This window comes from Amblyraja radiata, chromosome 4, assembly GCF_010909765.2.
Source record: "Amblyraja radiata isolate CabotCenter1 chromosome 4, sAmbRad1.1.pri, whole genome shotgun sequence".
Lineage (NCBI taxonomy): Eukaryota > Metazoa > Chordata > Chondrichthyes > Rajiformes > Rajidae > Amblyraja > Amblyraja radiata.
Window position 1 is genome coordinate 100,646,077 of NC_045959.1, and position 15,506 is coordinate 100,661,582.

A 15,506-nucleotide genomic window follows, 5' to 3' on the forward strand; every position below is an offset into this window, starting at 1 on the left:
CTGGGCTTGTACACTCTGTAGTTTAGAAGGATGAGAGGATATCTCATTGAAACATATAAGATTGTTAAGGGCTTGGATACGCTAGAGGCAGGAAACATGTTCCCGATGTTGGGGGAGTCCAGAACCAGGGGCCACAGTTTAAGAATAAGGGGTAAGCCATTTAGAACGGAGACGAGGAAACTTTTTCTCACAGAGAGTGGTGAGTCTGTGGAATTCTCTGCCTCAGAGGGAGGTGGAGGCAGGTTCTCTGGATGCTTTCAAGAGAGAGCTAGATAGGGCTCTTAAAAATAGCGGAGTCAGGGGATATGGGGAGAAGGCAGGAACGGGGTACTGATTGGGGATGATCAGCCATGATCACATTGAATGACGGTGCTGGCTCGAAGGGCCGAATGGCCTACTCCTGCACCTATTGTCTATTGTCCATTGTTAATTGTCTAAATAACTCCTTAAAGTCCAGGAATATTTAAAAAAAAACATTAAAAAACGAGCAAAGCATGAAGTGCAGGTGGAACTCAGCGGGACAGGTAGCACTTGTAGAGGGCAATGGACAAAGGAAAGGTTTCAGGTCGGGGCCCTTGTTCAGACTTTAAAAATCAATATCTTACTGGAATGGAGTAAAGAAATGCTTTAATACTAATTATTTTTGCAAAATAAAAAAAAACTAATGTTTGATCTTGTTCAATAACCCGGCGACTTGCTTCATTTTGTGGAATTTTGTGACATCTTAATGTTCTGCCAACGAGCATGTTTTCACTATGTGTTCGACTTGGTCTCAAGAAGGGTCTCGACCCGAAACGTCACCCGTTCCTTCTCTCCAGAGACGCTGCCTGTCCCGCCGAATTACTCCAGCTTTTCGTGTCTACGGTTGTTTAAACCACCATCTGCAGTCCCTTCCTACACAATTTGGTCCTATTTAGCATTCGAGTAAACCGCATCTCGTGTCGCTGTATTTGGAGGACGGATGCATTCTAATTTAAGGTTTTCAGAAGTAGATATTTTGTCAGTCACCAATTGTCCAAGCTGTGTCCACTACAAACAGACACAAAAAGCTGGAGTAACGCAGCGGGTGAGGCGGCATCTCTGGAGTAAAATGGAATAGGTGACGTTTGGGGTCAAGACCCTTCCTTCTTCAGACTGCAGGTGCTGGCTTCTGCCAAAGGTAGAGACAAAAGGTGCTGGAGTATCTCTGCGGGTCAGGCAGCATCTCCGTATAAAAGGGAATAGGCGAGGTTTCCGGTCGGGACCCGTCTTCGCACCTGTCTCGGCCAACCCCCTTGTTCAAGATGAAAAGACACAGACATATTTAGTATTACAATTCAAAGTATTCTGCCCCTCCATGCTTGATTTTCGATTGGAAACATCATTAAAGGACATTAATGGTTCGGTTACTAACGGGCGGAGAGGTGGCGTTTACTTGGAGATCAGGTGTAGTTAAAAGAAAGACCATTCGCATGACTTGAGTTTCTTAGCGGACACACACACACACACACACACACACACACACACACACACACACACACACACACACACACACACACACACACACACACACACACACACACACACACACACACACACACACACACACACACACACATATAAATATCTGAATGGCCTCTATCTGAAACGTCACCCATTCCTTCTCTCCAGAGATGCTGCCTGTCCCGCTGAGTTACTCCAGCATTTTGTGTCTATCTTAGGTTGAAACCAGCATCTGCAGTTCCTCCCTGCACATTTATCCTCTCCCTCGCTTTCATTTTCGGGACAGGGTTGATGCCAGCACGGAATGAATTGGCTTTTTGGAGCTGGATGCGTTCGCGTTTTAATGATCATCTAACATATGCGTCCACACGGGTTGACAACACACTTCCCTCTGCACGTCTACTAGTGCGACCCGTTCTTGTCGGACAGCAACGCTGCAGACGGAACCGCCCAAGAGTCCCCGTGGTCACTTGCGTAGGAAGGAACTGCAGATGTTGGTTTAAACAGAAGATAGACACAAAAAGCTGGAGTAACTCAGCGGGACAGGCAGCATCTCCGGAGAGAAGGAATGGGTGATGTTTCGGGTCGAGACCCTTCTTCAGACGGGATAGGGATAAGGGAAACGAGAGATATAGACTGTGATGTGGACAGAGAGATAAAGAACAGTGAATAGAAGATATGCAAAAAAAGTAACGATGATTAAGGATGCAGACCATTGGTAGCTGTTTGTAGGGTGAAAACCAGAAGCTAGTGCGACTTGGGTGGGGGAGGGAGAGAGAGAGGGAATGTCGGGGCTACTTCACGAGTAGGGGGGGATATGCATAGAGAGAAATCAGTTGAATCCAGGTGTTCTAACGCAAGGGCATGTTCTGAAAAAGGGTCTCTCACCCCAAATCGTCACCCATTCTTTCTCTCTAGAGATGCTGCCTGTCAGTTACTCCAGCACTTTGTGTCTTCATTATAAACAGGCACCTGCAGTTCCTTCCGACGTGCTTATGCTGTTTATATTATATACAAAACATTGTGTATGGTCATAACGTCATAAGGTCATAAGGAATAGTAGAATCAGACCATTCGGCCCATCAAGTCTACTCCACCATTCATTCGCGTCTGATCTATCTCTCCCTCCTCCCTCGTCTGTGGAATTCTCTGCCTCAGAGGGCGAGGGAGGCCGGTTCTCTGGATGCTTTCAAGAGAGAGCTGGATAGGGCTCTTAAAAATAGCGGAGTCAGGGGATATGGGGAGAAGGCAGGAACGGGGTACTGATTGGGGATGATCAGCCATGATCACATTGAATGGCGGTGCTGGCTCGAAGGGCCGAATGGCCTACTCCTGCACCTATTGTCTATTGTCTAATGTCTAATGTCTATTGTTTATTGTCTATTGTCTATAACCCCATTCCCCTGCCTTCTCCCCATAACCTCTGACACCTGTACAAATTACACACACACCTGAAGCGTCTTGACCTGAAGCATCACCCATTCCTTCTCACCGGAGATGCTGCCTGCCCCGCTGAGTCATGCCCCTGTCCCACTTAGGAAACCTGAACGGAAACCTCTGGAGACTTTAGAGTTTTTGTCAGTCTCCCTACCTGCATCCACTACCTCCAACAACCACCTGCAACCTCCGGGAACCGCACGCAAACCTTGGGTGGGGCACAAAGTCTCCAGAGGTTTCCGTTCAGGCTTACTAAGTGGGACAGGGGCATAACTCCAGCATTTTGTGTTCGGTGTAAAATAACATCTGCAGTTCCTTCCAACACACAGTATTATCGCCTCATGTGACGACAAATAAGTCGTCAAGGGCATTTAAAGTTTTTTTTGTTTCAGTCTTTATGTTTTAACAAATTTTTACTTTTGCATTTTGTTATTATTAATATTGTTTAATTTGCATTTGGTAAAGCGTGCTGGGAAAGTAGGGAAACAAAAGGAATTACAGATGCTGACAGAAGGGTCCCGACTGGAATTGTAAACCTATCCCTGTTCTCCAGAGATGCTGCCTGACTCGTTGACGAGTTACTCCAGCACTTTTTAATTTCTTCCCCCCGACACAAAGTGCGGAATTGGATTAGGTGGACATACCTTGTAAAACCTCGCGGGCTGCACCGGCCATAAGGTCTTTAATTCATTTAATTTCACAATGTAAACCACGCCACGGGTCGACTCGCGAGTGGAAACGCATTCCTAATCAAAGTGTATACATTAGAGACGAGAACACGGAATGGGTCATCTGTTTCAAATCTGCTAAAATTGGCAGCATTCGGCCTGTGTGGTAGAATTTGATTCGGTTCTGGAACGGAAACGCGCAGACAATTCCCCAGTATAACACACAAGTGCACTATCAATATTAAACCTGCACATTTTATTAGAAACGTCTTTGGTCCAAATGATCCATCCGCCAGCTGCGATCAGTATTTGGACAAAGGCATTGTATTAGCAAAATAACTGGGGACATTGCAGTCTATGAACACCCCTGCTATAATTTCGCAGTTAGGCGCGTTGCGTTGGAAAATAAACAATGATACGAAAATTGGAATTTCGTATGGCGTCAATGAGCCAAAGACATCTGTGCAAAAAGACATATGATTAGATTCTGCGGCGTGATCGCTTTCCAGTCAATGAAGTACAACTACCTTCTGCATTCCCAGCACGCATCCCGGATATTCCACACGGCGAGAAAGGACACAAAGTGCTGGAGTAGCTCGGCAGCATCTGCGGGCATGTGGGACTAATGTAGCTGGGACATGTTGGCTGGCCGGTGTGTGCAGGTTGAGCCGAAGGGCCTGTTTCCATGCTGTATCACACTGTGACTATCACTGAAAAACATAGATAGGAGACTTTTCAGGAGAAAGCAGGCGAATGGGATTGAGAGGGGGGAAAAATAGATCAGCCATGATCGAATGGCAGAGCAAACTCAATAGACAATAGACAATAGACAATAGGTGCAGGAGTAGGCCATTCGGCACATCGAGCCACCACCGCCATTCACTGTGAACATGGCTGATCATCCACAATCAGTACCCCGTTCCTACCTTCTCCCCATATCCCCTAACTCCGCAATCTTTAAGAGCTCTATCCAACTCTCTCTTGAAAGCATTCAGAGAATTGGCCTCCACTGCCTTCCGACGAAGAGAATTCCACAAATTCACAACCCTCTGTGTGAATTTTTTCCCCCTCATCTCCGTTCTAAATGGCTTACCCCTTATTCTTAAACTGTGGCCCCCTGGTTCTGGACCCCCCCCCCACCCAACATCGGGAACATGTTTCCTGGCGTCTATCGTGTCAAACCCCTTAATAATCATATGTTTCAATAAGATTACCTCTCATCCTTCTATCAGCATATGACAGTCCCGCCATCCCGGGAATTAACCTTGTGAACCTACGCTGCACTCCCTCAATAGCAAGAATGTCCTTCCTCAAATTTAGAAACATAGAAACATAGAAAATAGGTGCAGGAGGAGGCCATTCGGCCCTTGGAGCCAGCACCGCCCTTCATTGTGATCATGGCTGATCGTCCCCTATCAATAACCCGTGCCTGCCTTCTCCCCATATCCCTTGACTCCACTAGCCCCTAGAGCTCTATCTAATCCTCTCTTAAATCCATCCAGTGACTTGGCCTCCACTGCCCTCTGTGGCAGGGAATTCCATAAATTCACAACTCTCTGGGTGAAAAAGTGTTTTCTCACCTCAGTCTTAAATGACCTCCCCTTTATTCTAATTTGCATCGAATGGTTCAATTCTGCTCCTGTGTCTTATGGCCATCACCTATTGATGTTCTCCAGAGATGTTGCCTCTCTGCTGATTTACTCCAGAACTTTGTGTCTTTTTGTGTATTAACTTACATCTGCAGTTCTTTGTTCCTACGTTCCTTGGGACCTAACTGACCAGTTAGTTATTTAAACACAAAGGATTTGTTTTTTTTAAAAGGGTTATACAATCCTTTTGGTAGTCACAATAACTACAGAAGGGGGTTCACAAAACGCACAAAGTGCTGGATAACTTTTGACGTTTTCTCCCGGCGACAAAAGTCCGTGTAGGAAGGAACTGCGGATGCGGATTTAAACCGAAGAATATACATGACGTGCTGCAGTAACTCAGCGGGACAGGCAGTATATGTGGAGAAAAAGGATAGGTGACCTTTCGGGTCAGTCTGAAGAATGGTCTCGACCCGAAACGTCACCTAATCCTTTTCTCCAGAGATGCTGCCTATCCCGCTGAGTTATAGACAACAGACAATAGACAATAGACAATAGGTGCAGGAGGAGGCCATTCGTTTCCTCCAGGAGCCACAGTTTAAGAATAAGGAGTAAGCCATTTAGAACGGAGATGAGGAAACACTTTTTCTCACAGAGAGTTGTGAGTCTGTGGAATTCTCTGCCTCAGAGGGCGGTGGAGGCAGGTTCTCTGGATGCGAGAGAGCTAGATAGGGCTCTTAAAAACAGAGGAGTCAGGGGATATGGGGAGAAGGCAGGAACGGGGTACTGATTGGGGGTGATCAGCCATGATCACATTGAATGGCGGTGCTGGCTCGAAGGGCCGAATGGCCTACTCCTGCACCTATTGTCTGTGTTTCTATGTTTCTAATCCCTGAGCAGGTAAAGAACGATACAAAATGCTGGAGTAACTGAGCGGGTCAAGCAGCATCTCTGGAAAAAAAACACGGATAGGTCTGAAGAAGGGTCTCGACCCGAAACGTCACATATTCCTTCTCTCCAGAGATGCTGCCTGACCCGCTGGGTTACTCTAGCTTGTTGTGTCTATTATATGGACAGGTGACGTTTCGGTCCCGGAGCATTCTCCGCGGATGCTGCCTGTCCCGCTGAGTTTCTCCAGCACTTTGTGTTAGACTTTGAATTCACAAATCGATCGCTCTCGAGTGCGTGCGGTAGTTAATAGACAATAGGTACAGGAGTAGGCCATTCGGCCCTTCGAGCCAGCACCGCCATTCAATGTGATCATGGCCAATCAGTACCCCGTTCATGCCTTCTCCCCATATCCCCTCCGCTATTTTTAAGAGCCCTATCTAGCTCTCTCTTGAAAGTATCCAGAGAACCTGCCTCCACCGCCCTCTGAGGCAGAGAATTCCACAGACTCCCACTCTCTGTGAGAAAAAGTGTTTCCTCGTCTCCGTTCTAAATGGCTTACCCCTTATTCTTAAACCGTGTGGCCCCTGGTTCTGGACTCCCCCAACATCGGGAACATGTTTCCTGCCTCTAGCGTGTCCAATCCCTTAACAATATTATATGTTTCAATGAGATGCCCTCTCATCCTTCTAAACTCCAGAGTGTACAAGCCCAGCTGCTCCATTCTCTCAGCATATGACGTTGTGACATTTTATTTTAAAGGAATCGTGTTGGATTCATGATTATTTTAATAGGCAATGCTGATTTAGGGTTAGGCTCGGGTCTATTATTGTCACGTGTACCGAGGTACAACGAAAAGCTGTGTTTTGCATGCCATCCAAACAGATCAGATAATACCATACATAAATGCAAGCAAGTCTCACTCAAATACAATCGGTAGAGCAAAGGCGAAGATACAGAGGGTGCAGAATATAGTTCTCAGCATTGTAGCGCATTCCTCTGGCTTGCTATCAAACTATTACATTTTTTTCAGAACACATCCCCGACCGAAAAAATGAAACCAGATTATAGATAGGCTGGTGAATCTGTGGTTTTCTCTGCCGCAGAGGGCTGTGAAAGCCGTCAATTGATATTTTTTAAGGCAGAGATAGACAGATTCTTGATTAGACATTAGACAATAGACAATAGACAAGAGGTACAGGAGGAGGCCATTCGGCCCTTCTAGCCAGCACCGCCATTTAATGCGATCATGGCTGATCATCCCCAATCAGCACCCCATTCCTGCCTTCTCCCCATATCCCCTGACACCGCTATCCTTAAGAGCCCTTTCTAGCTCTCTCTTGAAAGCATCCAGAGAACCAGCCTCCACCGCCCTCTGAGGCAGAGAATTCCACAGAGGGTGTCAGGGATAATGGGGAGGAGGCAGGAGAATGGGGTTAGGAGAGATAGATAGATCAGCCATGATTGAATGGCGGAGTAGACTAGATGGGCCGAATGGCCTAATTCTGCTCCTATCATTTATGATCTTATAAAAGAACACTCTAAACTAACAGGTGTGGACTTCTCTACATCGGCGAGACCAAGCGCAGGCTCGGCGATTGTCTCACTGAACACCTCCGCTCAGTCCGTCTTAACCTACCTGATCTCCCGGTAGCTCAGCACTTCAACTCCCCCTCCCATTACCAATCTGACCTTTCTGTCCTGGGCCTCCTCCATTGTCAGAGTGAGGCCCAGCGCAAATTGGAGGAGCAGCACCTCATATGTATTTCGCTTGGGTAGTTTACACCCCAGCGGTATGAATATTGACTTCTCTAACTTCAGATAGCCCTTGCTTTCCCTCTCTCTCTCCATCCCCCTCCCCCTTCCCAGTTCTCCCACCAGTCTTACTGTCTCTGACTACATTGTCTTTTCCCCGACCCCTCCCCTGAAATCAGTCTGAAGAAGGGTCTCGACCCGAAACGTCGCCCATTCCTTCTCTCCAGAGATGATGCCTGTCCCACTGAGTTACTCCAGCATTTTGTGCGGAATTGTTCACACTATCGCAGTGGAGAAGGAATCTTCCAATATAAAGGCAGATATTCTCGAAATCGAAAAAACTCCAGCATTAAACATGTCCATTAATCCCAAGATTCCGTTTAATTCCCATTGTTGGGATGTGTGCTCCGATACAAGTTCGATTGTGAATCTGAGACGGCTCCAGGGAAACCCCTTCGGCCGCAATGCGGTTAATGACAGACTTGGTCTGTTGTTTTTAATATATATATACACATATAGACATAAAATCTGCGGTAACTCAGCGGGTCAGGCAGCATCTCTGGAGAGAAAGAATAGGTGACATTTCGGGTCGAGACCCTTCTTCAGAGAGTGTGTGCGTGTGTGTGTGAGAGTGTATGTGTATCTGTGTGTGTGTGTGTGTGTGTGTGTGTGTGTGTGTGTGTGTGTGTGTGTGTGTGTGTGTGTGTGGGTGTGTCTATGTGTGTGGCTGTGTATGTGTGTGTGGTTGTGTATGTGTATGTCTGTGTGTGGGTGGGTGTGTGTGTGAGTGTGTATGTCTGTGTATGTGTGTGTGCGTGTGTGCGTATGTGTGTGTCTGTCTGTGTGCGTGTGTGTGAGTGTATGTGTATCTGTGTGTGTGTGTGTATGTGTCTGTCTGTTTGTGCCTGTGTGTGTGCGTGTGTGTGTATCTGTGTGTGTGTGTGTGTGTGTCTGTGTGTGTGTGTGTGTGTGTGGGGTTGTATGTGTCGGCGTGTGTGGTTGTGTGTGTGTGTGTGTGTGTGTGTGTGTTGTGTGTGTGTGTGTGTGTGTGTGTGTGTGTGTGTGTGTGTGTGTGTGTGTGTGTGTGGTTGTATGTGTGTGTGTGGTTGTGTGTGTGTGTGTGTGTGTGTGTGTGTGTGTGTGTGGTGTTGTGTGTGTGTGTGTGTGTGTGTGTGTGTGTGTGTGTGTGAATAATTCCCATCTATTTATTTACCACAAGCAGAATGAGGGAGCATCTGATTTTCCAACCTTGAAATAGCTTCCTATAATACAACTGGCGGTGAAGCGAGTGGTTGTACATTGACCAGATTTCGCATTCCGTTGACAGCTAAAGTCATTAACAGCCTCAGCGTCACCTGGTACCCTTTGCCGAAGTTAACACGCGGATGCATTCATTGTGCGTGAAACCTAAACACAAAACACTTGCCGAGATAGTCACAGCAACCAGAATCTCGTCAAGGGGGTGAATTGTTGATGTCTACATTTTTACATGTTTGGGTTCAGAAGGGAAAGTCTTAATATTCATTTGTAATGTGACAATAGACAATAGACAATAGGTGCAGGAGTAGGCCATTCGGCCCTTCGAGCCAGCACCGCCATTCAATATGATCATGGCTGATCATCCCCAATCAGTACCCCGTTCCTGCCTTCTCGCCATATCCCCTGATTCCGCTATTTTTAAGAGCCCTATCTAACTCTCTCTTGAAAGTATCCAGATAATCTGCCTCCACCGCCCTCTGAGGCAGAGAATTCCACAGACTCACAACTCTCTGTGAGAAAAAGTGTTTCCTCGTCTCCGTTCTAAATGGCTTACTCCTTATTCTTAAACTGTGGCCCCTGGTTCTGGACTCCCCCAACATCGGGAACATGTTTCCTGCCTCTAGCGTGACGATAATATTAACTTAACAGAGACAAAGGAACTGCAGATGCTGGAATCTTGCGTAGAATACAAAGTGCCGGAGGAACTCAGCGGGTCAGGCAGCATCTGTGGAGGACATGGATAGGCGACGATTGCGGTCGGGACCCTTCTTCTGACACTTATTTATTTAAGATTCGCCCCATCGATATGTAGGAAGGAACTACAGATGCTGGTTCACACCGATGATAGACGCAAAATGCTAGACTGAAGAAGGGTCTCGACCCGAAACGTCACCCATCCCTTCTCTCCAGAGATGCTGCCTGTCCCGCTGAGTTACTCCAGCATTTTGTGTCTATCGTTGTCCCATAGATGTATCTGAAGAAGGGTTCCGACCCGAAACGCCACCTATTCCTTTTCTCCCAAAATGTTGCTTGACGCGCTCACCTACTCCAACATGTTGTGTCTATCTTCAGTATAAACCAGAATCTACAGTTCCTTCATACAATTTTATTACATATGCAACAGGTTGTATACAAAGCGTCGTCACATAGGGGATTAGTGGGCAAAATTAGGGCACATGGTATTGGGGGTAGAGTGGATAGAGAAGTGGTTGGCAGACAGGAAACAAAGAGTAGGGATTAACGGGTCCCTTTCAGAATGGCAGGCAGTGACTAGTGGGGTACCGCAAGGCTCGGTGCAGGGACCGCAGCTATTTACAATATACATCAATGATTTAGATGAAGGGATTCAAAGTAACATTAGCAAATTTGCAGATGACACAAAGCTGGGTGGCAGTGTGAACTGTGAGGAGGATGCTATGAGAATGCAGGGTGACTTGGACAGGTTGGGGTAGTGGGCAGATGCATGGCAGATGATGTTTAATGCGGATACATGTGAGGTTATCCACTTTGGTAGCAAAAACAGGAAGGCAGATTACTAAATGGCATCAAGTTGGGAAAAGGGGAAGTACAACGGGATCTGGGGGGTCCTTGTTCATCAGTCTATGAAAGCAAGCATGCAGGTACAGCAGGCAGTGAAGAAAGCAAATGGCACGTTTGCCTTTATAACAAGAGGAGTCGAATATAGGAGCAAAGAGGTCCTTCTGCAGTTGTACAGAGCCCTAGTGAGACCACACCTGGAGTATTGTGTGCAGTTTTCGTCCCCTAATTTGAGGAAGGACATTCTTGCTATTGAGGGAGTGCAGCGTAGGTTGACAAGGTTAATTCCCGCGATGGTGGGACTGTCGTATGCTGAGAGAATGGAGCAGCTGGGCTTGTACACTCTGGAGTTTAGAAGGATGAGAGGTAATCTCATAGAAACATATAGGATTGTTAAGGGCTTGGACACGCTAGAGGCAGGAAACATGTTCCCGATGTTGTGGGAGTCCAGAATCAGGGGCCACAGTTTAAGAATAAGGAGTAAGCCATTTAGAACGGAGACGAGGAAACACTTTTTCTCACAGAGAGTGGTGAGTCTGTGGAATTCTCTGTCTCAGAGGGCGGTGGATGTCAGGTTCTCTGGATGCTTTCAAGAGAGAGCTAGATAGGGCTCTTAAATATAGTGGAGTCAGGGGATATGGGGAGAAGGCAGGAACGGGGTACTGATTGGGGATGATCAGCCATGATCACATTGAATGGCGGTGCTGGCTCGAAGGGCCGAATGGCCTACTCCTGTACCTATTGTCTATTGTCTATTGAATTTACTGGTGAGAAAAGAGAATGCCGATGCTGGAATCTTGAGCAAAACACAAAGTGCTGGAGTAACTCAGCGGGTCAGGCAGCATCTGTGGAGGGAATGGACAGGCAGCTTTTCAGGTCGGGACTCTTCTTAAGATTAAGCAAGGGTCCCGATCTGGCACGTCACATTGCATTCTCCCCACAGATGCTGCCTGGCGGGCTGACTTACAGTTGTAGAGAATTATACAGCGTGGAAACAGACCCTTCGGCCCAACTTGCCCACACCAGCCATCGTGTCCCATCTACACTAGTCCCACCTGCCTGCATTTGGTCCATATCTCTCTAAACCCGTCCTATCTATGCACCTGTCTCGATGTTCCTTGCGCGTTGCGATAGCCCCCGTCTCAACTACCTCCTCTGGCAGCTTGTTCCATACACCCACCACCTTTTGTGTGGAAAAAGTTACCCCATAAAACCTGTGAAAACTCTCTCTCTCTCTCTCTCTCTCTCTCTCTCTCTCTCTCTCTCTCTCTCCTCTCTCTCTATCTCTCTCTCTCTCCTCTCTCTCTCTCTCTCCTCTCCTCATCTCTCTCTCTCTCCCCCCACCCCCCTCACCTTAAACCTATATCCAGCATTTTTTAAATAATTTGCCAGGATCTACAGGTCTTACTACAAATAAAAACCCGTCCTATGCAAGAAACTGCAGATGCTGGTTTACAATTAAAAGACACAAAGTGCTGGAGTAACTCAGCGGGACAGGCAGCATCTCTGGAGGACACAGAGAGGCGACGTTTCGGGTCAGGGCCCTTCTTCAGACAGTGCCTGTACAGCGATATCCAAGGATGATGATAATTTCCAAGCAAGGTGGTCGCGCCGCGAACCCACTTTTGTGATCTGTCTGTTTTATTGATTTACTTTCCCTTCGCAGACGGACTTTCGCATTCGCATTTGAAAAAGCAAAACTACTTGTTCGATGTAGGGACCTTGTCGGACAAGGAGGAGCTGGTCGGGGCCGAGCTGAGGATACTTCGAAAAACTCCAGAAGACTTTCGCAAGACGCTGGCGGGCGTGTACGACATGAAACTCTACTCGTGTTTAACGGCGGGCCAGGCACCCAGATTGTTGCAGTCGCGAAGGCTGGACGTGCGCTATTGGGAGAAGACACCAGGGTGGGAAGCGTTTGATGTCTGGAAAGTCTTCAAGTTCCTTCACCCTGCTCAACTCTGCTTTGAACTTAAGGTGACATCTCGCAGAAGCAAGTTGGATGTTGACCCGAGAGAAGTGGGCTTTGGTCGCAAGGGGCGACCACCCCACGAGAGGGCTCTTCTCGTGGTCTTCACCAGAACTCGGAAAAGGGAAAACCTCTTCAGCGAAATGAGGGGGAAGATTAAGTCTTCGGAAGGGTCGGACGAGGAAGGGAGGCTCCGGTTCAAAGCGAGGAGGAAGAAGAGGACTCCTTTCTCCAATCGCCACGGCAAGAGACACGGCAAGAAGTCCAAGTCCCGCTGCAGTAAGAAACCTCTCCACGTGAACTTCAAGCAGCTGGGCTGGGACGACTGGATAATCGCCCCGCTGGACTACGAGGCTTACCACTGCGAGGGGGTGTGTGACTTCCCTCTCCGGTCCCACCTGGAGCCCACGAACCATGCCATCATTCAGACACTCATGAACTCCATGGACCCCAACTCCACCCCTCCCAGTTGCTGCGTGCCCACCAAGCTGACCCCGATCAGCATCTTATACATCGACGCGGGCAACAACGTCGTCTATAAGCAGTACGAGGACATGGTGGTGGAATCGTGTGGGTGCAGGTAGCGAATTGTCCACACCAAACCACTCCCCGACCCCCCTCCCCAAAATTTGGATGCAACCGCAATAAAAAGTCTGACCAAGTCGTAGAGTTGATGCGTTGGAAGGCGGTGAACGCTGTTTCAACTGCACTCAAAAAAAATAGCACAAGCATAATCTATCTCGCCCAGTGAGAGATCGAGAGAGAGAGAGAGAGAGAGAAAGAGAGAAACAGAGAGATAGAGAGATAGAGATAGATAGATAGAGAGAGAGAGACCCTCCTCCCTTAGGAGACCTAAACAGCAACCTCTGGTGACCTTGCCCGCCACCCCCAAAAAAAAAATAAAGTTCGAGGTGACCTGCAACCTCCTACCACCTCCCACGCATACGGTGAAAACCTTCCTCGACTATGAAGAAAACCGGCTTCGACTAGACCTGCGACTAAAAAAATGATCGATTTTTAAAACGGCAACCTATTTTTAGTTGACGCCGGTTTTAATCATGATGAAAAAATAGCAGCAACCTAGATGAAGCCTCGACCACGCGGAAACCACTTTCGACCATTAGGGAGAGTGACCAAAACCTCCGGTGACCTCATGGAAACCCTGGGTGGCGAGCAAGGTCATCAGAGGTTGCTGTTTAGGTCTCCTAAGTGGGACAGGGGGATTAAACAGACCTGGAATATTCTCTATAATTTATTCACACACCAGTCATTTAGTTGCTAGCACACCGATATGTTAACACACTGCCTACGATTTACCTGTAAGGTGATATGTAACTTGTATGCACCCGCATATTATAACCGGGCACGATGTGCCACGTTGCAAGCACAAACCACGTTCACCCATCCGGTTCCCTTCTGACAGGGACAGGAGAGAGACTTTGCTCCAAACGCGAGCAAAACAGACGCTATTCACCATATAACGTAGACGGCTGAAATCCTTATTTTTAGGGAGATTCATTCACGCGATTGATTGAAGTGAGATGTAGGCACAAGACACGGAGCACATCTGCAAATACCGTGACTCCAACCCGTCCCTTCCTTGTCTAGCCCCATTCGCTAGTCTAGTGGTCAAGACACGAAATATCGCCCGTATCCGCGTTCTCCGGAGATGCTGCCTGGCCCGCTGAGTTACTCCAGCGCTTCGTGTCCATGTTCGGTAAAGACCCACACACAACCATTGCGCATCCGCCGAGGATGTATGGAACGAGCTGCCAGAGGAGGTAGATGAGGCAGGCACTACAATGACATTAGAAAAAAAAACTCTTGGACAGATACATGGATAGGATAGGTTTTAGAGTGATATGGACCAAATGCGGGCAGGTGGGACTAGTGTAGAAGGGGCTTCACTGTCGGCATGGGCTAGTTGGGCTGAAGGGCCTGTTTCTGTGCCAGTGTGAAATTTGTTTAGATTTGAGTGGTGGTGGGTGTATGGAACTAGCTGCCCGAGAAGGTAGTTGAGGCCGGGACTATCGCAAAATTTAAGAAACAATTAGACAGGTACATGGATAGGGTAGGTTTAGAGGGATATGGGCCAAAGGCAGGCAGGTGGGACTAGTGTAGATGGGGTACGATGGTCGGTGTGGGCAAGTTGGGCCGGAGGGCCTGTTCACTCTATGTGAAAGTTTCACGATGACTTTCAGACACCACAAATATACATCTCACCCCTTCTTGTACCGGCTAATGTTTGGGACCCCCCTCCCAGATCACATTTGGGGATGGCCTTTGGCGGTGACTTGTCCCACTCAGTAGCACACAGGTAAACATCGACAAAGGTCAACAAACGCTGAAACCCAGCCACCCATCATCACCACTCAGTTAAATTGTCCACAAGCTCATGAATTAATGGAGTTAAATGAGGTAACTATGTCATATTTTTCCTTCCACAAGCAAGTCTTAAAAGACATTCAACGCACTCTGTTTTCCCATTCATAAGTTCTTGTTCATGGTCATAGGAACAGAATTAGGCCATTCGGCCCATCAAGTCTACTCCGCCATTCAATCATGGTTGATCTATCAATTCCCTCCTAACCCCATTCTCCAGCCTTCTCCTCACAACCCCCCCGACACCCGTACTAATCAAGGAGCTATCTATCTCTGCCTTAAAAAAATACAAACTGACTTGGCCTTGACCACCATCAGTGGGAATGAATTCCACAGATTCACCACCCTCTGACTAAATAAGTTAATGCAGTCGCATCTGAATCAACGAGGCAGTGGAAGGAAGATTATATGGGTCTGAAGGAACTGCAGATGCTGCTTTACATCGAAGATAAACACAGAATGCTGGAGTAACTCAAGCGGGACAGGCAGCATCTCTGGCGAGAAGGAATGGAGGCCAATTCACTGGATATTTTAAAGAGA

General features: G+C 47.6%; 1 protein-coding gene across 1 annotated transcript in view; it reads left to right on the forward strand.

The window, feature by feature from the left end:
* The window catches only part of gdf6 (growth differentiation factor 6), a 47,898-nt gene extending 34,547 nt beyond the window's left edge, over positions 1–13,351 (forward strand). The window contains exon 4 of the mRNA XM_033020404.1: positions 12,282–13,351. Within this exon, the coding sequence (XP_032876295.1) occupies positions 12,282–13,168 (887 nt within the window). The 3' untranslated portion in view covers positions 13,169–13,351. The remainder of the gene's footprint in view (positions 1–12,281) is intronic.
* The last annotated feature ends 2,155 nt before the right edge of the window (positions 13,352–15,506 follow it).